This window comes from Bos taurus, chromosome 13 (genome assembly GCF_002263795.3).
Source record: "Bos taurus isolate L1 Dominette 01449 registration number 42190680 breed Hereford chromosome 13, ARS-UCD2.0, whole genome shotgun sequence".
NCBI lineage: Eukaryota > Metazoa > Chordata > Mammalia > Artiodactyla > Bovidae > Bos > Bos taurus.
The window spans coordinates 54,382,369-54,405,022 of NC_037340.1; the positions used below are offsets into that span (position 1 = coordinate 54,382,369).

A 22,654-nucleotide genomic window follows, 5' to 3' on the forward strand; every position below is an offset into this window, starting at 1 on the left:
GATTGTTGACAGCCAGCATGGGGGGCACCCACAGGGGGCTCTCCCTCCAGGCAGGGTGTTGATGAGTGCGGTTCCCATGAGTGCCAAACAGAGGAGCCAGAACATCCCTTCCCAGCTGCCCCCAAGTCCCACCTCACATAACAAACACACACTGATCGCTTGCATCCCTTACTGCCGAACCCTAGCACTGTCGCTGCTTCAGGTTCACCCGCCTCAAACATGTTTCAGAAAAGCAGACATGTCTCAGCCACCTCGTCCCAAGCAATAGCCACCCCCACCCCCATCCTGTCCCCCAGCTCAGCAGCCTCTCTGGGGCTTTGTGTGCACACAGGCATGTGCTTGCATATGCGTGGGCCTCCACCTGTGTGCAAGTATGTGGAATGCCTGGAGAGAGCATGTTCACCTGCTTGCAGGCATGTGAACATTTATGTGCATAGTTTTTGCTATTGAAGCTTCTGAAAGACACACAAAGCTGCCCATCTAGTGGAAGAAAATGGTGGGGTGGGCAGAGGAGAGCCCCTAAGGGTCCTTGAGTGGCCACTCAGCCAGGCTGGCCAACCCAGCAAAGACCAGGAGCTGGTGGGGGGCATGCCTGCCAAGGCTCTGATAGGACACACCCCAGGGCTGGCCCTGCCCTCAGAGCCTCCTGACCTCAGGGGCCTCCTGCCAGAGGACACGATTTGCAGAAGCCACCCTGAGGGCAGGGCCATGAGGGGGCCGGAATGGTGGCCTCACCTTGTCAGTTCCACAACAGAGTCTGCAGGGAGGAGCACTAAGGAGCCTGCTTTTTAAATTACTCTGCTAATTGATATGAAACAAAAGGGATGCAGGTTTGTGGCAATTAGCGAATTAATTCTCAGCAATTACAGACTCCATTGTGGAGTGGCTTTGCAGGCCTGTGTGGGGTCTTGGTTCACTGACAGTGTTTTTAGAGAGACAGAAGGGTGGACTTGGGGCAGAGGGGTAGCAAGAGTAGAGAAGATGCTGGAAGGTGAACCAGTAATCCAGAGCAGGTGACACGCAAAGTCCCTTGATGAGGCCTCAGTTTGGACTAATGCCCCCCTTCCAGGAAGAGGAAACCTCATCCTGCTGGTGGGACGGATGCCCCAAGATGTTGTGAGGTCCACCCCCCGACCCCCCAAATCACACAACTAGGGAGCTAGGGGTGAGCAAACTGGGATCTGCCTCCTGTTCTGAGTAAGGGATGCTGAGAGAGGTAAAGTGGGCCCTCTCATCCTGGAGAAGCTTCATCCAGCATGGCTTTATGCATCAGCCCTTGTGATCCTGGGGTCCCAGGGGAACAGCAAACCTGTGAGGTGGCTGAGAGGCAGGCGCTCTCCAAGGTGCTGGATGGTGCCTCTTGACCCTGCCCTCCACCCTCCAGACCCTTGGCCGTCCGTCTGTCCCCGACCATGGTATCTCCAGGATGGAACCCTGCAAGTACTCAGCTCTGTGGCTGCTACCTGCACAGACATGTGGCTCCTCACAGGTGTGTTCACCTGGAGGGCAGATTTAATTGCAATGAACCCCAAGGAATTTGTGAATTACTGTTTCCCATTGGAATATATGGGGCTTCCCAGGTGGCACAGTGGTAAAGAATCCACCTGCCAATGCAGGAGATGCAGGAGTCGCAGGTTTGATCCCTGGGTTTGGGAGATACCCTGGTGGGGGAAATGGTAACCCACTCCAGTATTCTTGCCTGGATAATCTGATGATAGAGGAGCCTGGAGAGCTGCGGTCCATGGGGTCAAAAAGAGCTGGACACGACTGAGCGACGGAGCATGAGCACGACTGGAATATGTGTGCACTGGTATTTCACTGCATTTAATGAAACAAGAGGCGAGTGGCTACAAGGCCAAAGGTCAGGTGCTGTTGTACTCTGTTCCTGGCTCTGGGCCACATGAGGGTTCAGGTGAGAAGAAATTCAGGCTTGGCGCATACTCATGGAGCCCACAGCCTACTGGGATGGGGCTCCCAGCCGGGAATGCAAGCTGGAAAGCTCCTATGCACAGGCGATGGCAGAGGAGACCTCCCTGGGAGAGGGCCCACAGCTTCAGCAAGCTACCTCTTAAGGTACTGATTAGAGACATTAGGGAAAGAAAGAGTGGGGCGAAGGGTATCCCATGTCCTCCCACCCTTCTGTAATTTTCAGTGTAGCCAGTGACTGGGTAGCCGCCTGTGAGCTCTGCATCTAAGCCATCACCTCTGGTGCCTCCTCAATCACCAAGTCTTACTTCTCCTGAGGAGGGCGCTTCGGGTACCTGCCTTCTGCTTCTGTGTTCCCAAACCAGGGGTCAGTTCATTCCTGCCCACCCCTTCCCGCACCTGCCTAGAGTCTGTTGAGGTCTGGGTCACACTCAGCTGTCCTCAGCTCACAGGCCCAGCGACAATATTAGCAACCTCCTCCTGGTGACACGTCCTTCTACCCAGAAAGAGCTCTCGCCCTCAAACCAATCTTCCTGTCTGTCATCTCCATTGATTTTTCTCTGCATTTTGAAATGCAGCTGGGTGGGAACCATCATCCCCATTTCACAGATGAGGAAGCTGAGTCCTGGGAGAGCCCAGTGCCTTTGAACAGAGTTGGAACCAGACCAGTTTCCTGTGTGTCTCTGGAGTGCATATGTACATGTGCCTGTATGTGTGTACGCGCACAGGCATGAGGTGTGTGTCTTCCATGTGAGCACACATGACTGTGCATGCATGTGAGGGGTGGGGCTCTGTCCACCTGGCTCTGCCAAGATGCTGAGTGAGACCTCCTACCTGTGTTGTGGCTGAAAGCTTCACCCTTAACTCTTAGACATCTGCTGGAGAGTCTTGCTTGGACAATCTGTGGTGGTTTGCTTCTCACCCAGGCTGTCAGCACTGCCCCTGGGGGACAGTCAGAGCCAGTGCCTCAGGCCCCCTTGATGCGACCCCAGTGTGATAGGATAAAGGTCACACACCAACATGCCTCACAGGCAGGAACCTAGGTCTGCCTCTGGCCACTGAGTCAATGCCCTTGGGAGCTCAGCTCACACTTACTGAAGGAGAAACAGGTCCCATTTATTCTCTTAGTGTCTACTTCGGTATACACAAGCATGCTCCCCAAACTGCAAACACAGGGAAATGTCACAGCTGGTTTGAAGCTCAGTGGAGCAGATGCAGTCGGCTCCGCCCCTCTCCTGGGCCGCCCCCTCCCACGCTCCAGTTTATTCCCACCTGCCTTCTCTCTTTCTCTCTACCCTGGCCTTTCTCCTGAGCCACCGGGGAAGTGAGAAGGCAGGGAACAGCCTCCCCGCAATGACTGGGGGCGTCAGAATGTGCACACAGGGGCCTCCATCCTCCAGGTACACCCACCTCTGGGTATGCTGTCATCCAGAACGCCACTGCACCCCTCCCGACTGCCCTACCCCGACCAGATTCCCTAGGAGCGCCCTCCCTTGTGTGTGTGCATGTGTCTCTGCACTTGTGTATGTACATCTGTCTCTGGGGACCCCAAACAGAGAGGCAGGTCCCAGGCATCAATTCTGGGCGGTGACATGCCTGGCTTCCTGCCAGGAGCAGAATACAAGGGCCCAAGACCCCAGCTCTGTTTCAACCCCCACTGATGCTCTTGTGATGACAGAGTTTCTGGCAGCAAATGGTTTTGTGGGCTTAGTGCTACCTGCTGAATTTTCTTCCCATTCTGCTTCCTAAAGACATACTTGATGCCTCCTGAGTGCTAATGCCTTATTTGTTTGACTTTTGTTCAGAAGCAATTTTATGTTCCAAAGTCTCATTTCTCCAGTGTGAGAGTCCTGGCCACCCTAAACAAAAATATCTCAAGGGTGATCATGACATCTTGCTTTAACTGCTAAAAAGAAAGAGAAAAAAAAAATCCACTGGAAAGAGATGTGGAAATTCACCTAGAAATTGCCAGTTCACTAATTACCTGAAAATCCTTAAATCTACATCTCACTCCATCACTTATTTTAAAGGCTATTTTTAGAGCAGTTTTAGGGTTATAGGTGTCATCATTTCATGGCAAATAGACAGAGAAACAATGAAAAGTAAGAGTCTTTATTTTCCTGGGCTCCAAAACCACTCCAGATGGTGACTGCAGCCATGAAATTAAAAGATCTTGCTCCTTGGAAAGAAAGCTATGGCAAACCTAGACAGTGTATTAAAAAGCAGAGACATTACTTTGCCAACAAAGGTCCGACTAGTCAAAGCGATGGTTTTTCCAGTAGTCGTGTACAGCTAGACCATAAAGAAGGCTGAGCCGAAGAATTGATGCTTTTGAACTGTGGTGCTGGAGAAGACTCTTGAGAGTCCCTTGGACAGCAAGGAGACCAAACCAGTCAATTGATGCTGAAGCTCCAACACTTTGACCACCTGATATGAAGAGCTGACTCATTGGAAACGATCCTGATGCTGGGGAAAATTGAAGGCAGAAGGAGAAGGGGACAACAGAGGATGAGATGATTGGATGGCATCACTGACTCAATGGACATGAGTTTGAGCAAGCTCCGTGAGATGGTGAAGGACAGGGAAGCCTGGTGTGCTGCAGTCCTTGGGGTCACAAAGAGTTGGACATGACTGAGCAACTGAACAACAATAAAAGGGTCACAGGTCATCACTTTTTTAAAGGATTTTTGGTAGATGGGTGACAGGATTGCTGAGGTCAAGGACATCTTGGGTCAAACAAGACAAAGAGCAGTACAGCCTGTTTGTGTGCAGAGGGGGCCAGAGACCTGGGACAGTTATTCTGACAGTTTGTGACACCCTCAGTACCACGCCCCCGCTCCCATATGATGGAAACTTGTAAATTCCCCGCCAGTTGGATCTGCTCAGGGTGGTGTAGGCAGGGGTGTCACAGGCCCCTGATGCTCTGACTGATTCTGGCCTTGCTGGACTCACCTGGACTCAGAGGGCACCTGGCCTGGGGACTCTCAGCCCCATTTTGAGCCTGGCTTACCTGGGAAGGGCTACTTCAGAGAGGCTAGGTCTCCTTCTCACCAGCAAGACCCCAAGGGAAGGGCAGAGCCGGAGAGGAGCTGGAGTGGGAGCCAGGGTTGCAGCAGGCTGGCACTGGACACCTCACCCGACCTCCAGCCTCAATCCCCTGTCTGGGGAATGGGACATCCGGCCACCTCCAGGAGGCTGAGGACCAATGCCTGGTGTTAGTGCCTGGGGTGTTAGTAAACTCTTGGGGCTGAACAATTGTTACTTGCGCCACAAAAGCCCAAGCCCCACCCTCTGGCTTCTCCCCACTGGCCCCACCCCTCTGTCTCTGGCTCTGTATCTTCACTGCACTGGGAACCCTCAACCGGCCTGTCCTCTCCCGCGCAGAACTCCCCATGGCCTTGGGCTGCCCTGGGTCCAGTCTGCTGTCCCCACAGCCCTTGTGCCACCCTCACCCCCGGTCCTCTCCCCACCCCTAGCTGGCCTGGACCCACACGGCTGTTGCTGCCAGAGCACCAGGGCAGGACCCATCTCCAGGGAGAGGAGGGACTGCCCGCCCTGAGGAGCCAAGAGAGGAGCCACTGCAGGGGAGGCCAATCACCCAGGCACCTCCCTGACCACTGCCATGTGCAGGCCCAGCTCAGGTGAGTGAGGCTGGGCTCCAGGGCATGACGGCGGAGGCCCAGGAGCAGGACTTGAGGTCAGAGGTGAAATAGGCCTCAGGAATGCTGATATCCACCTGGCTCCCCAGGTGTGTCTGAGCCCAAAGCAATTCTTTCCAGAATCTCAGGCTCAGTGGGATTTAAAACTTGGGCCATGATATCCCTCCTGAGATCATTCTTATGAAGTTTATAAAACATATTTATATCCAAGGCTTCTGTGGATCTTTCTTCAGCCATGGGGCTAGGGGTAGAATTATGAGTCTCATGTTATATGTGACAAGGGCTGGGAGGGTCCCCAAAGACCTGTCCTAGGGAGAGTCTGTGGCCTGAGACCATGACCAACCAAAGTGGACAATCACTGCCCAAGGGAGGCTCCCGATCAGGCCACAAGTTGTGGCAAAGACTCGAGTCCAGGAGGCACCAGCTGGAGGGGGCATGAGCTCCCCGACTCTGGGCCTGGGGCTGCAGGGACACCTTTGGAGGACTTTAGTTGGTGGCGGCCCACATGCCTGTAGCCTCTGGAATGCAAAAGTCTGCCCTCTCCCCCACCCACCCCAGTGCCTGCAGGAAGGTCCCAAGCCTTCAAAAATGCTGGTTCCATGGTTGCTTCTTGGTTGAGTGCATCTCTGCGAGATGGGTGGGTGCAATGTTCCATGGAGATGTATTTACAGAGCTCACACCAGCTCCTTGAGTCCCTGAGGTCATCTCTCTGTTGTGAAATCTCAGTAACCTAGCTCCTGCCAAGTTTGTGGTGACTTGGTGGCCACGGAGGGAAGGTAGCCCATGTGCCCTCTCTCAGAGGCAAACCAAACAAGAAAGGTTCCCAGAAACCACTGAAAGAACCTGCTTCCAGGCACCTGAGAAGCTCCTCTTACATGCCCACAGCCTAATCCACTGTGCTAGGGTTTCGTTAGCCTGATTCTGTGTATTATATAGAATTGGAAACAGAAAGCGTTGTTTTAAAATCTAAATCTTCATGTTGGTTGTTCTGAATCACCTGTGTTTAGGAGGAAATCCTAGAGAAAAATTAGAACATTAAAACCATAAAGTCCCTATGACTTTGTTCATAGGTGTAGCCAAATTGGCCATCGATCAGGTAAATTTTGAGACCTAAGTTCATTTATGAAAAGACATAAAGGACTGTATACAAATGAGTTGAGTGTTCAACTCAAGAAGCCAGAGGAGAACCAGAGAGCACACCCACAGAAGGAGAAGGAGGGGAATAAGGGCAGAATTTACTGAGGAGAGAAGTGGCAGAGACCAGTCCATCCCAGAACTGGTTCCTCCAAAACTTATCAGATAGGAAAAAAGGGAGTGGGAGAGAGATGCTAAAAATAGGAGAGAAACACCATGATATTGAACCATGAGTTACACAGACCCAGGGGTATCTGGGCCAGAGGCCCCACCATCCAAGGTTAAGCACGGGGTGGACATTGTCCATCTCCTGAGTTTTGGCCCCGCAGTGGGTGGAGGTGACTCTGGCCAGCAGAGCTGGCCATGGCCCTGGGCCCTTCAGTCTCCACAGTGCAGGAGTTTGAGCTCCACCTGAGCAGGACATCTGCAGATTCCAGGGGGAGCCTCCCCAGCTACTCAGAGAGGCGTGGGCAGCGCTGGGTCACCTGGCAGGGTGGCTTGGCTTCCACATCCCCATGGGGGGACCAGGTGGTGGTCTTTGGGAAACGGTTTTTCTGGAGGCCCCCTTGGTCCCCTCCCTTCTATGCCCCCCGACCTGGAGGGAGAAGGTTCCATCAGGCATCAGACTGTGACTGCTGACCCTCTGCCCACTCTGCCTCTCCACGGAGAGGTAAGGTCTAACAAAGAGGAGGATGGGACCCCAAGAGGCGTCTCCCACCACCTCAGCAGAGTGCGTTGGACAGGGGTTCAGTGGCCACACTGGTGTCTGACCCCTGGGGGTGGTCTTTGAAATCATAAATCAAAGGCCACTGCCCTCAGCCCCAGAGCTGGGAATCTCTCCTTTAGGGGGTTTGGGGCATCAACAGCAGCAAGGTGCTCAGAGCCCTGACTCAGGAGCAGGAGGGGGTACACAGCTCTCCCTCCTCCCCACCAGACTCCCAGCCCTGCCCACAAAGCCCCCAGGCTGAAGACACCTTCACCTTCCTCCCCTCCTCCCACTAACTTGACTTACTAGAAGCCCACTCCCCCACTCCCCACCCTGCAGAGCAGCTTAATTACACGGTCTGTGGGTAGGGGGTGTAGAGAGGCCCCCACCCCCATCTGGGTCTACAGTGTCCCTGGCCCACTTAACCTTGTCAGGAGCTGCCGTGCTGATTGGCCACTGTCCTGAGGTCAAAACAGCATTAATCACTGTGAATTCATTAGGCATTTCACAGGGGACCTGGGGACCCAAAGCGACATCAATTACATTGAAATTAAGTGACAGTGGGGACACAGCTCTGGGACCACGTGCGCCTCCCAGAGCTAATGGCCAGCAGCCAGCCACACAGCCTGGCTCCCAGGCAGGCGAGACCTGACTGCAGGACTCAGACCCGAGGTCGCCTAGCCTCCCCCTCCAACAGGGCAGCCAGCTGAGGTCCCGGGCAGCAGTAGGGCCTGGTTCATGTGGTCTCCAGGGCTAATCCAGCCCCAGGGTCCCCAGGCATGGCCACTCCTCAGAGCTCCTGCCACATCAGCTGGGTGCTGCTTAGAGATATGGAATTGGACCTTCAGTGTCAGAATCTGCACCCTAACACGGGGTCCAGGAGGCTCCTGGGTGCATTGGGTTGGAGAAGCCCGGCTCCAGGAGTCCCTGGCTCTTAGCAAGAACCTGGGCCCATCTGGGCTCTGCTCATAGCTGCCCTGGGCCTGACCCAGCTGCAGTGCAGGGAGTCGGCTAGCTGCGTGCCCCATTGACCGTCTCCCTAGCCAACGGCCGCTGAGTGGTTGATAAGCATATAGCAGAGATGGCGGCTAAAGTGAACACCTGTGTCTGCCTGGCCTGTTTGTATAGTTCTGATGGCCTCTGAGCCCCCAAGGTCCTCCTCATGGATGGCCCTGCCCGGTTCCCTGGCCAGGTCTCTGGGCCCGTTGTGAGCTGGGCAGCTGGGGAGCAGCCACAGGGTGGGAGTCACAACTGTATGTGTGGCGTTTTGGGTGATCCAGCAGCGGCGCGGGAAACGGGATTTGCATAATTTGAAATTTAAGGAAAATCTCTAAATACTTTAATTTTGATAGAAACGGTTTCCACTGCTGACATGTGTCTACACCTATAATTTCAGCTGATGAATTGCTGTAATTTCTCCTCCATTTCGTGTTCTTTGGAACATTAATTGTCGGTTACAGGGGAGACACTCCAGAAGAGAGAGGGCGGGACAGAGCCCGGCTGGCGCAGGCGCGTCTGGAGGGCGGTTGTGTGCGAGCTGGGCTCCCACAAAGATGCGCTGTCGGAGCCCCTCCCCCAGCCTGCAGCCCCAAACCAAGAGGATGTCGGCCACTTGTCACCACAACATGTGTGTGTGTGCATGCATAACACTGACACGTGCTGACTCTGACACACACGCACACTCACACACACACACACACACACACACATACACACTGGGGCGTGTGTCGCTGTGACTGTGAGAGAAATTGTCTACTCTGTCTCTCAGACTCCAGCCCTGAGCTCTCCCTGGGAATCTCAACCTGGTCTCAGGGTAGGACTGGTCCTGTCCTCAGGCCAGCCTGCCAGCAAGCTTTTGATAAGGCAGCACCCACGAAGCCTTTCCCAGTGTCCCCAGGCCTCGCTCACACTCACATCCAGCTGAGAGGCAGACAAGAATCTGTCTGGATGCTCCATGTGCAGGCGGTACCTCTGCCTTAAGGTCAACCCCGCATTCATCTCCACCTTCAAGGTCAACCCCATGGCCACATCTGCTATGGCTGTAAGTGATTGGCCAGAAAGAGACATCTCACTCAAGCTGAGCCAGAGAGGGTCTCCATCCTAAGATCTGGCTCCAGCCACAGGACCCCGCCCACTTGCATTGTAACCTACCTTTGTGGGGGTCCTGTGGACTGTTTCCACCACAGCCAGGTGAGGCAGGGGTCTGACCTCAGGTGTCTGAACAGAGAGGACTTGAGGAGACCCCTGGGCCTGGCCCATGGGGACCCAGAGAGATGTCCCCTCACTCTTTAGTTAGCCCCCTGCACTCAGTTAAGCAATTTCTCCAGATCTTTGGTGACTCAAAAAATTCCTGATGTTTGCCGAAGAGGAAGAAGAGCGGTAGGGAAACATGCATGGGGGTGTGGAGAGGAATAAACACACGCCCACCTGAGAGGCTGATGTGTCACTGGGACTCCTGGGCTGTACGCTCTTCCCTGAATTTTTGAGAAAATAAGGAGCTGGCCCAGCTGGCTGGTCCAGGCCTCACCCGTTCAGCTCAAACGCTCTCAGGATCCAGTCCCAAAGTCCTCGTCCACCCAGGATGCATCCACCTGGCTCTGCCTCTCTCAGACCTGGATGTTTCCCATCAGTGAGGTCCTACAGTGTGTGTCTAGCTTCCTTAAATCAGCCTCGGATTTGGAAGGCTATGTCAGAGATTCATCCTTTCACAGGTTGAATCATGTTCCACTTCGCGGAAGGACCACGTTTTGCTTATCCTTCATCCACTGGCGGACGTCTGTTGTGTCCGTCTCCGTTTTGGTACATAAGGCTGCTATGAATACGCATGCATCAGTTTCTCTGTGGACATGTTGTTGCTTCTCCTGGGTAGATCGTGGCATTGTGACTGCTGGAGAAGCGGGATGTGGTGTAACCCTCCAGCCTTCCTCGGGGCCAGTGCAATGTGGACAGTCCCTGTGAGGCGTAATGACAGCCTGGGTTCTGAAAAGCAGGTGCACCAGGTCCTGCTATCCATCTGCTCAGACACTCACGTGCGTGATGGGGGGATGGTTCCCCCAGGCGCCTGGCTCTGAATCTGCTTTGCCCTTGACCTGGAAGTGGTAAAGAGGGGCCCCCAGGCAGGTCCGCACTGGAGGGAAGGGGCAGAGACAAGCTTTGAAGCACGACTGCTGGGCAATCCAGGCCCCCACTCATCCTTCCTGGTGGGTTGCTGCCTCCAGCATCTGCATCGATTTAACGCCTTCAAGGTTGGACCCCAGATGGTGCCCTGTTCCATGGGGGTGGTTTCTGGATCCCACCTGCAGCCTGTGGTCACCGGGCCCCTCGGCTCACCCTGGACCCTGGGCCTGACTTACAAGGGTGTCTTTGTCACTCCTGTGAGCTCCCCGTGGCCTCCCACCCTATTACTACTTGTTGGAACCAGATGATCAGATAATGACCTGCTCGCTTCAGAGTAGACACAATCTGCAGTTACTGCACTGAGCAAGGATTTGTTTCTGGAAAGAAACCTCAGTGCGACTGTGAGGAGAAGGCTGTCATCAGGGGCCTCCAGTCCCAGGGCTCCCCTGGGACCAAGAACCATCGGAGGATGGAGAACCATCAGGCCTGGCAGCGAGGACATGGGTGCTCTGGAATATCCCGCAGAGTGCCTGCAGGGCTTTGCGTGTCCACACCGGAAGGACACCCTGACAACTGCAGGCGAACTGTTGGGATTGCCACCCACTTTCCCACAGGTTTTTCCAAGGAAGCACCCATTCCTGCTGGTGTGGACAGCACCTCTGTTCACAAAATGGGCCTGAGAACCCGCTCGGCCGCGTGGCTCCAGAGTGTAACATGTCAGGAGCCTTTCTCAGGAACTGTGTCCTCCTAAATTCTCTCTCCTGTGCTAGGTTTAAATTACCTTTAATTCTTTTTCAGTAAAAGACAAAGTTATTTTTTAAACTGCATGCCCGATTGAATAACAATGTGATGGACAATGAGAGGGGCCTGTTTTGTTTTTTCATGTTCTTTAAAATTTATGTTGAGTTTCCTTTTTGTTTTTTCATCCTTCGAAGTGTCCCCATTGTTAGGGAGAAGGTGGGGTCTGCGATGAGGTTGAGGCCATTGGGTTGAATGTTTGAAAAGGTGGGGTCACCGTCTTGCCCCCAGCTCTGCTCACTCCCTTGCCCATCAGCAAATCGAAGGGAAAATCTAATTTGCTTCCTGCGTTTATCCCCACCCCTAGGCCTCTCTGCAGAGGAGCCTGTGTCTCCTCTGGGATGAAGGAGGGTGGAGATGAGGGTACCTCGGTGCTGGCTTCGTCTGTGGGTCAGAAAGGCAAGAACCAGGACCTTTGGATCGCGATGTCCTGCAGGAACCCAGGAGCCAGGTCGGTCTCGAGTGTTCTGGAAACCATCTCCGCATGTTGACCAGTGGTCTGGTCCTCTGATCACAGTTGAAGTTGTGACCAGCTGGGTCCAGGGAGGGAGCCTGCGAGGATACAGCTGCGAGGACAGCCTCCGGGCTGGTCAGTCCCGAGTCTCTCTTGGCTTGTCTGTTCTCTGTCTGTCTCTGCCTCTCCCTCTCTCCTCCTTTTTGTCCCTCCCTCTCTGCCTCTCTGTCCCCATCTTCACTTGGCCATCCCTCTGCCCATCTCTATTCAGGGCACTGTCCTTGGGTTCATGCAGGGTGATCTCAAGACTCTTTTTACCAAACAGCGTCCCTCTCGCCACTTCCAGGTGGATGTACTTCTGGGGGGCTGTGTTCTCACTATAGGAACGACGTAGGGGATTTTGACCAACGCCACAGTGACCTAGAATTCACGCTAAACAAACGGTGTAAGAGCTCTGGAGCCGTGAAGAGGAAGCACCAGACAGGATTCCCCTGGAAAGGACACAGCTGGTGCCCGGGAGCCGCCTGTGCCTCCAAGGAGATCCTGACCCTCTCTGAACCCCCTTGGCAGGAGGGCAAGTATCCCTGGGGCCCAAGGGAGCTGCCTTCCTTGCTAGGATTCACCCCACTTAGGGGCTGCCGGGTTCCCCTCCCTGGAAGAAACCTGTTCTTAGGGTGGGCATTTCAACATGAAGTGAAGAGACAGACAAGAGGAGAAAACTGAGGAATAAAGAAGGTGCAGAGTGAGAAGCAGCTGGAGGTAAGGATGTGCAGACAGGGAGGGGGCAGCCCGTGGTGCTGGGAACCAGGCCTAGTGGCCTTGAGTGTGACCCCAGAGCCCGAACACCACCCCCAGCCCCCAGCCCCCAGTCCCCCCAGCCCGGCACCAACCCTGGAGACGCGCCCCCGCTGCTAGTGTGAGGTTTGCAACACCTCCAGTGGGCCAGCCTGTACCAGAGGCCACAGTGGACAGCCTGTACGCGTGTGTCCCCAGACCCTCCCGCTCCTGTCACCCGCCCCTGTCACCCCAGGGCCCGCACACCTAACCTTTTCTTCTCGCTGCTAAATTGCCGCTAGCCAGTGTCCCCGACAGAAAGGAAGAGGTTGGTCTAATTCAGAACAATATTGACCTTTTCTGCTTGCCCTTTTCACTGTGACTAAATTACCGGGTGCAGCTCCGACTCTGGTCTTCGAGTGGCTGCGGCTCCAAGTGACCTGGGTCAGCCCCCTCTCCCTGCTCAGAGTTTAATCAACCAGCGGTCTCCTTGCTGATGGCGTAGGAGGGAGGGCGATGCGGGTGGAGTCGGGGTCATCTCTGCACCTGCCTGGCTCTTCAGGTGGGGCCGAGGTGCAAAGGGAGAAGGGCCCACAGGTGAGGTGGCTGAAGCGGGAGGCAGGGCCTCTGGGACAGCTGAGGGGGTGCCCTGCACTGGGCTCCTGATGGGAGTATGGGAGAAGAGGGACCGCTGAGCCCTCCCACAAGGACTCATGAGGAACCACTCCCCCATGTGACTCCACGGCCATGGCTTTGGTGTCCTTGCATCAAAGTCATGAGCAGGCCCAGGTTTCAGGGGCAGAACCAAGGGCCCCCTGCGGGGCGACACGAGCCCAGCCAGATGGCCTTCGGATCCCAGGTCAGCGGGGAGGGGTGAGAACAGGCCACAAGCAGCACCGGGACAAAAACACCGGATGCTGAGGGAGGGCAGGTCCCTGGGGGCCGGCCTGGACCTTCCTGGGGATGATGGAAGGTTTCCCCGGTGGTGCCTGGGTCATGGGAGGACCATCTGGGCAGAGGGGCCGGAGGGAGAGGATTCCACCAAAGGACTGGGCGTTGGGTGCTGAGGACTAAACAGGACTCATGAATCCGGGCCCTCAGGTAAGAACGCTCTCAGCTGCTTCGGGGCTGTCAATCAGTAATAGGCCCCACGGAGTGCCTACTGTGTGGGGTCGTTGGACCAGAGAGACCAAGGAGGGCCACACATTTGTCTGGGAGACCCCAGATCCCCTCCCAAGCAGAACACACCCCTGGGACCCCTGGGGTCAGCTCCTCAAGTCTGTCTCAGCCAGCTTGGCCTGCAGTAACAAAAATGTGGCAGATGAGGGTAGAGGGGGGTCTCCCCACTCTGGGGGGCTGGAGGTCAGAGGTCAGGATGCCAGTATGGCTGACTTCAGGTTCATGATGGCAGATCTCGCTGGGCCCTCACCCGGCAGAGAGAGATTGGGGCCCTGAGCCTCTGCCTATGGGGGCACTAATCCCTTCATGGGGGCTGCACCCTCAGAACCTCTTGGCCTCCCAAAGGCCCCTCCCTACACATCACCTTAGGGCTTCAACACGTGAACTCTGGGCACTCCCTCTCAGGGGTAGCAGCCTCCATCTGACCACTGCACATCGGGGAGGGGGCATCAGGGCAGGAGGACCGACACTGAGTGGACAGTGAACACTGGCCTGCTGGGGGCCCTCGCCTCTCCAGGATGGGGCGAACTGCACCCAGACAGGTCGCCTGCCGGGTCACCACTAGGTGACCACTGGGAGAGGAGCAGCCTGGAGTGTACCAGGTGAGTCAGGGGTATGGCTTCTTGCCCAGTTCCTGCCTGTCTCCTCCGGAGGGCAGCCAGTGCTGCCCTAGCCCCAGGGGGTTCAGGAGAGAACGATTTTCCTGCAAAACTGGCCCCGCCCGGCCAAGTCCACAGTGGGGTTGTCTGGAGCGCCTCCCCAGGTCACTGGTGTCACTTGTAGGGTCAGCTGTGCACAGGGAGGTAGGGACCAGGCGTGACGTGAGGACACCTGTGTGCTCGGCCGCTCCTCCGGTCAGCACACCATTACCCGGTGACAACTCCACGCGTGTACAGTAGCCATGCAGCCTATGGAGTACCTGATCATTGTTCCCCTCATTAGCGTGTGAATCGGTGCATAATTACCCTGCATAATTGTCCCATCTCATAGTAACACTTTAATTTGCAAAGTGAAAATAACCATGTGATTACCCTGCAATTACACAATACTCGCTAATCAATGACTTGTATGGAATTTGCTGCTGTTTACAGACCGGCTGAGGCCCGTGGCCCATCCTCGAGGATGGCTCTCGGGATGCCCCACTGGCAGCCACCCATGGCCTCTCCAGGCACCAGTCTCCTGTCTCCCTACCTGTTAGACACACATCTGGAGCCCAGGACCCAGGAAATGCACTTCACTGCAGGAATGGGGACCAAAGTACCCTGCTTGGAGCTTCTCCAGCTGTGGGTGAGAGGCTGGGACCACCCTGTCATGAGGTGAGGAACCTGAGACCCAGATGGGGCATGCTCTGGGGGTCGTGAGCTTCACTGTGTCAGCCCTGCCTGGGAGGAGTGAGCGCTCCCCACCTGTGTTGGGGCTGTACGTGTGCTCAGCTGGAAGCTGACCCAACTGCCAAGGTTGTGCGAAAGCTGCTGATCCCCAGGACAGGAGGCTCCAGCAGGGTCCACCCTGGAGGGTCCAGGTGCATCTTTTTTTATTTTTTGATTTATTTTGGCTGTGCTGGGTCTTCGTTGCTTTGCACAGGCTTTCTCCAGTTACAGTGTGGGGAGGGGCCTACTCTCTATTTGCGGTGGGCCAGCTTCTTATAGCTGTAGCTTCTCTTGTTGAAGAACACCGGCTCCACATACATGGGCTTCAGAAGTTACAGGTCTTGGGCTCAGCAGTTGTGGCACATGGGCTTAGTTGCCCCAAGGCATGTGGGATCTTCCCAAATCAGGGACAAAACCCATGTCCCCGGCATTGGCAGGTGGATTCTCAACCACTGATGCACCAGCGCTTCTTTGCAAAGTGTATCTGACTCCAGAGTTGAGGTCCCAAGTGCTCGGACTTTGCAACTTGTGGCGTTTTCCTCCCTTAAGAATCAGTGCCTCGTGCCCAGCCCTGGGCAGGTGTGGAGGCACCAGACAGGCCCGTCCGCCTGGGGTGTGGGGAGCACAGCTCACCTGGGCAATGACATGGCCCCAGAAATAAATGCCTCCCCAGCCTCGGGTCCCCTTCTCCATAAGCAACCGGTGAGAACAGGGAGAAGGGGCCACTACCCGTCCCCACCCGAGGAAGAGAAGGCATGGTTGAAGGCAGCCCTTTCCCACAGGGTCTTGCTAGAAAGTGCCTGCCCCACACTGTGCACGAGCCTTAGGACAGGCTCTGTGAGATGTTCACACCTGTGTATCCCCCACGTCTCCTGTGGATGCAGCCCTGATAATGAGTGGACGGCCACACACCCCAACATGCCTGGGCCCTGGACCCGGTTTGAGTCGACTGGAAGGCCACTGCGGCCACTCTCTGGTGAGAACTGTGGGGGTGTAGCCGCCCTGGACACCCCTCCACCCCAAGTTCTCCTGCTCTTCACTGAAATCCACAAGCTTCGACCCTTCCCCTCTGTCTGCGTTGCACCCGCCCCGCTCTGTCCCCTGGACCCCTCACCCATTAATGAAAACAAACAGTGCTCCCTGGAGAAGCTGCTCTAAGCCGGGGAACCTGACCCAAGATCCGGGGCTGTGACTGCCTGTCTCCCAGTCTCCTCGGAGGGGCAGGCTGGCACCCAGGGCTCCTCCCGTGAGGTGGATGCAGCAGCCCAGGTCTGGTCTAAACAAGAAAGACTGGAATAAAATCCCCTGTGAGGAATCCACAGTTGTGAGCAGAGGTGGCCTGTGCCCTGGGAGGGGAGGGGACTCAAGGCCTGGCTGCTCCCACCAGCGAGCATCCTGGAGGGGCAGGCGGCTCTCAGGGTCCTCCCCCTCGGCTCACCTGGAGGCCTGGACTCTGCACAATACGCCCCCACCCTCACTCCTTTCAAGCGAAAGGCGGTGATGGATGCTCGTTCCCTTGGAGCACACCCAGCTGAGCAGTCTGGGCTCCAAAAGGTCCGAAACCGAGCAGGAGAAGCACCGACCTGTGTGCAGGCGACTCAAGATAAGCCGCAGGCTGAGCCATCGCCAGGTCACCCCACCTTTGCTTCCATGGGGACCAAGCTCAGTGACCATGGCAGTCCTGTCCCCACGAGTGCCCGAGTGGACACACAGGCTGCTGCAGTGTCTCTTCTTATTGTTAAAAGGCAGGTGCTGTTCTGTGCAGTTGGAGCAAACATATACAAACACATGCAGACACAAACCAGGTACATGCAGATACATGCACACACATGCACAGACTGACACACACAGCCACCGGGACACACAGACACACACTCACAGGGCCACAGACACACACAGCCACAAGGACACACAGATACACATACTCACAGGGCCACACAAACATACACAAGGCCACACAGACACATACAGCCACAGGGACACACAGACACACACTCACAGGGCCACAGACACACACAAGGACACACAAACACACACAGCCACAGGGACACACAGACACACACACTCACAGGGACACACAGACATATACAGCCACAGGGACACACAGACACACACAGCCACAGGGACACACAGACACACACAGCCACAGGGACACACAGACACACAGCCACGGGGACACACAGACACACACAGGGACATACAGACACACACACAGGGACACACAGACACACACAGCCATAGGAACACACAGACACACACTCACAGGGCCATACAAACACACACAGGGCCACACAAACACACACAGCCACAGGGACACACAGACACACACACAGGGACACACAGACACACACAGCCACAGGGACACACAGACACACACTCACAGGGCCACAGACACCCACAGCCACAGGGACACACAAACACACAGCCATAGGAACACACAGACACACACAGGGACATACAGACACACACACAGGGACACACAAACACACACACGGGGACACACAGACACACACACAGGGACACATAGACACACACACAGGGACACACAGACACACACAGCCAAAGGGACAGAAAAACACAGCCTGAGGCTGGGAAAGGCCCTGAGACCCCAGGGACAGCCATGCCCATAACGACACACGTGATAACAAAAGAATACAATAAACACAATTAGTGTGTATTTAAATGGTTTATTAGAGAAGCTCACATAAAATCAGAAGAGAGCATTGCAGGCTAGGCTGGGAGAGGGCTTCTCATCTTCAGAGTGTAAAATTCCTGGCTCAGGAGAAATGGGCGTCTCTTGCTGGTAAATCCACCAGCTCAGCTCTGTCGCAATGCGGAAGTGAAGCCCGGGGGCCTGCAGAGCCCTGGCAGGAGCGGGGTGGGCGCTCCTCCCCTCTCGCAGGCAGGGATCTGCGGAAACCTGGGCACCGGCCTGGCTCCCTTTGCTGACCTGCTGGAGGGTCTTGGCCAGCTGAGAGCAGGCGGAGCAGGGGGTGTTCTGCCTGAGGGTAGAGAGGGAGAGGGTGGGGAGGGGAGACCTGTGTGGCTTGACCACAGACCCCAGGTCTCTTGTGCCCACAGAGGCCCTGGACTTACCAACAAGACAGCCAGTCTGACCTCCCACCCCCAACTGGCTGGCCCCTCCAGCAGCCACCTCGGGGCCCCTTCCCTGTGCTGCTCCCGAGACCAGGAAGCTCAGGGGTCCCCAGGAAGGTGTCTGGGGGGTGGGGGTGACAGGAATGGAAGAGGTGCCCCAGCCCTGACCAGATGAAAAGGATTCATCACATGTGCTTTTGCAAAGAGAAGGGAAAACAGCTTCAAGCTGATCTGAGTAGATTTTCATGGGAAATTGGACAGTAGAAGGCGGGGGTCATCTTCGACAAACCAATCTGGTTCCAGCTGGACCGTGCATCCCAGGCAGGGTTTTCACTGTCCACGATCTCTTGGAATTTCGGGGCAATGGGATGCAGAGGGGAACAGTTCAGGTGAGGGCTGCATACCATGAAGTCCACACTTAGCGGGGACCCGGAGCTGCCGGGGCCTCTCCACTGGGGTCCCTCCAGGGCCAGACCTTTCCAGTACACTCAAGGAGGGCTGTCTTGGAGCTAGCCCTGGGGGGCCCTTCCTGAGCACCCCTGTCACTGCTGTCTGAGGCTCTCTGGTCCCGTTCCTGGGCCCCCAGGGCTTCCCTGAGCAGCTGGGCAGAGTGGGCCCCACCCGCTAGACCTTGTAGGCCTGCCCCTGCCCCCACCCCAGGCGCCCACACAACCGTAGCCTCTCCTCCTGCCTCCCGCCTCCTGGGGGGCTGAGGGACTCTCCTCCTGCCTCCTGCCTCCTGGGGGGCTGAGGGACTCTACTCCTGCCTCCCGCCTCCTGGGGGGCTGAGGGACTGTCTGGTGGTCCCTGCTCAGAGCCTCTTGCAAAGGGCGAGATCAGCTGCCAGGAGCCTCGTGGGGCTGGAGAAGTGCCTGTGGCCGTGAGGTGATCAGCAGGCAGAGTTGTCATCATTATGCTGCTAATTAATTCCCAGTTCATTACGTTTCCTGTGGCTAATTTGTTCTCCGGCTGATTTGATTAAACTCATCTCTATGCTAATAAATGTTTTTTTCCATTTGTTTTAGTGGCTGAAGGAAAAGAGCTTGATATTTACATGTTTTGACGCTTTTCAGAGGAATCACGGCACCGGAATTAATTCCTCTCTGGTTTAGCAGCTGGTGGGAAGGGTTAAGCATCTCGGTGGGTCAGGTTGCCCTTTCTCTGTGACCCTCAGGCCCAGCCCAGGGTGGGGGTCTCCATCCCATCACAGCCCTCCTGGGCAGGGCCCCCCTCGCCTCTCTCTGTGGATGTGGGGGTGCCCATGCCCCTCTCCACTGACAGGGAGAGAGGACAGGACAAAACCTGCCCTTGCACCCCCCAGCACTGAGCAGTGGGGTTGACTAGGAAATGCTACTTCCCTAAACCAACCTCACGTTAACTGCAGGCCTCATCAGCTCTCCACACCACCACAGGTCCCTCCAGCCACCCGGTGAGCCCCCAAACCCCGCCTCCAACACACACCACACACACAGAGGCATGGGGAATCAGAGTCAGCGCCTCTGTTTTTCTGATGGAATGTTGCCCCTCCTCCAAGAAGGGATCTCCAGCTCCCCTCCCACACACTTGAGCTGTTCAGGGAGAGGGGCTAAGGGAGACCTGGAGATGACACTGGCTAAGATTCCTGTGCTAGAAATCGAGAGCTGGGCTGCAGAGAAGGGAGGGCTGTGTCACTAGTTGCTGCCCGGGGAGGGGGGTCTGCAGTCGGGAGCTCAGGGCCTCTTTCCAACCCCAGGCATCACTGGGCCCCTGACCACACTGCCCACTGAGGTGGGCAAGGAGCTCTGGCCCAGAGACCAGCTTGCAGCAACGGGTCCCTGACAACATGACAATTTTACAGATGGGGAAACTGAGAAATGAATGATGGTTCAGAAACAAGCCATGCAGTCTTCCCAGTCCTCCAGGGTTGCACCCTGGTGGCAGACCCAGCACCCCCTCAGATGGGAAGAGCCCATGCTGGCCACTCTGGGCTGGCCCCTCCTTCCTGTCTCCTTCTCTGGCTGTTGGCCCCTGCATCCAGCCGTGTGGCACTTTGGGTTGGTTTTATCCCCTGGCCAATGCTCAGATCAGGCAGCCTGCAGCCCACCTCCCCACCTGGCATCTTCTTCCTCTCAGTGACAAGGACCAGGGAGGAAGGCCATGAAGGGCATGTGCTTGTCAGATGGAGCCCTGAATGCCGGATCACAGAACCACTCTAACTAACTCGGGCTGGGGTCTTTGCTTCCTGGCAGGAGAGGTTCCAGGCAATGCAGATGGCCTTGAGTAGGTTTTGGAGAATGTGCCCTGGTTATTCATCTGAACATTCTGTGACACTAAGACAGGTGGGGAATGACGGGGTGGCCCTGCCTCCCGGACCACCAAATCTTGGCATAAATTCAGGATTAGGACCAAAAAACAGGCCTGCTTTACACCGAGTGGTGCTAGGGCACATCTGCTCTGCCCACCTACCTGAACAGAACTCTCAAGGTTGGGAGAAACCTGGACATTTCCAAGTCATCTTCCCAGGGGAACAAGCAGAGGAAGGGTGTCCCTCTCTCTCCTTTGGGGGAATTGCTGTGGGGAAGGAGGAAGAGAGGAGGGAGAGAGGAAGGGAAGGAGGGATTGGATCAAGACTGTGGCATGAAGGATCAATGTCTGACCAAGTTTAACAAAAATACTTCTGCTCCCAAGATGCGCAGGCAGAAGCATAACTCACGATGTGTGAAAGAGAGGCCCAGTGGGCTGTGTTTGTCAGAGCCTCTTGAAGCTCTTGGAGGTTGGAATGAGTGTCTTCAGCACCTTGGAGAGTGACACCAGGCCCAGCGCACAGACTTGGCCGGGTCCCAGCGCTGCGGACAGCGGGCCAGACACGCTAGTGCCCCAGAGACTAGTGGGCACAGAGCCTGGCCTTCTCCAACGGAAGTAAGGCAGGGCAACTGCCATCATTCTGCCAACAACCAGGCAAGGACACACCTTGCCCTCCCTTGAGCTGGCTGTCCTCCGTGGGGCTCTGGCACGTGCTTGGCTGTCCTTCCCTCCCTTGGTCTACTCTCAGCAGCATGAGTGTCGGCTTTCCAGGGTCCCACCTCTCCCTACTCCAGGACGGTGGTCCCCACTTCCTGACCTCTAAAAACTCCCCTTTCCCTGGAAAAGCCCCTTGAGCTACCCAAGAGGGAGAGGGTGTGGGGACCCTTTGGGGTGTGTAGGGTTAAGGATGCAGCGCTTCTGCCATGCTCTGGCCGGCTATTCTGTGTGCATGTTCATGTAAGGAAGTATGACTTCTTTCTTGTGCTGCCTGCCCCAGGAAGCCTAGGTGTCTCTGGGCTCCAGGAAAACAGATGGTTTCAGCTGGCGAGGCCTGGGGCCCGGATCCCGGGAGCTGCGTCTGCCTCTGTCCTGGCAGCTGTGGGTTCCCCTGCTCCTGCCCCTCCTTAGCATTGGAGGGGGGTGGGGGCAGGGGGCTGCAGAGGAGGGAGAGCTGGTGAGAATTTCCAAGTTCTGAGAGGAGGAGGACCCTGTGCCTCATGGTGACTCCTTCAGATGGATGTCATGGTTTGATGGGACCTGAGCAGAGAGACGGCCTTGGGTTCTGACTGGGCTCGTGCTCCTGGAAGTGGCCACTTGTTCACAGTGTGTCTGACAGGCAGATGGAGGTCAGGGCTGGTGGAGAGCAGGCCTGCTCGTTCAAGGTCACCTCTCGATGGCCCCGCCCTGACGGACGAGCCTCAGAACATAAGACTTGTCGACTCCCTTCTACAGGGCCTTCCAGGTGGCAAAACCAAACTGCTATTTACTTATGTCTTAAACAAACCCTGGAAACCTTAATTTCTAAATTTTGTGACCATACTTTGCTGACAAAGTCTCAGCACCACCAGGTCAAAGCCGTCAGTCCCCTAAAGAGCGTGCAGGGCCCTGTGCTGCAGAACCAGAGAGAGGGAGGCCCGGGCCAGGGTTCTGCCAGGTGAGCGAGCAGGAGAAACAGCACATAACCTGGGAGAGGGGTTCAGAGCATGACAGGTGTTATGATTCCACCCCTGATCCAACATGTAAAATACAGCGTTTCACGTTATCCAACCTGAGAAAAAATTTAACTGAAAACGCTTAAAAATTTAAAGGCTTAAAAATTTAAGCCTCAAAGCTGAGCCAGTAAGTTCCTACCTGAGAGGATAGAGCAGCACCCAGGGAGGCAGCTGTTCCCACCACCCAGTGTTCTGTGGCCTGTGTGCCTCGTCACGCATGGTCCCCAAGAGGCCTGTTTCCAACATGGCCCCCTAAAGGCTGGGAGAGTCTTACAGCCCCAGGGAGGGGGGTCTCGGGCCTCAAAAGGGTCTGGACTGGAGCCCCTTCTCTGGAGAACCAACCACCCACAAGCAGCAGAAAGCCAGCGAGATGGTGGTCATCCTGCCCAGTGCAGCCCTGCCCATCAGCACCCTGAGGTCTGAGGTCCAATGCAGGCTGCATCTAG

The 22,654-nt window shown here is 55.9% G+C and overlaps 1 protein-coding gene across 1 annotated transcript; it reads left to right on the top strand.

The window, feature by feature from the left end:
- The first annotated feature begins 11,250 nt into the window (after nucleotides 1–11,250).
- LOC101905484 (uncharacterized histidine-rich protein DDB_G0274557-like) lies at nucleotides 11,251–19,159 on the top strand. The gene is made up of 3 exons (XM_059892974.1): nucleotides 11,251–11,791; nucleotides 12,178–15,063; nucleotides 15,900–19,159. The coding sequence occupies exon 3, from the start codon at nucleotides 16,622–16,624 to the stop codon at nucleotides 17,546–17,548; it is 927 nt and encodes a 308-aa protein (XP_059748957.1). The 5' UTR covers nucleotides 11,251–11,791; nucleotides 12,178–15,063; nucleotides 15,900–16,621; the 3' UTR covers nucleotides 17,549–19,159.
- Nucleotides 19,160–22,654: the final 3,495 nt, after the last annotated feature.

What these genes read in the sequence shown, in the direction of transcription:
- LOC101905484 (XM_059892974.1), top strand. Translation starts at nt 16,622, where the DNA reads ATGCTCGTTCCCTTGGAGCACACCCAGCTGAGCAGTCTGGGCTCCAAA.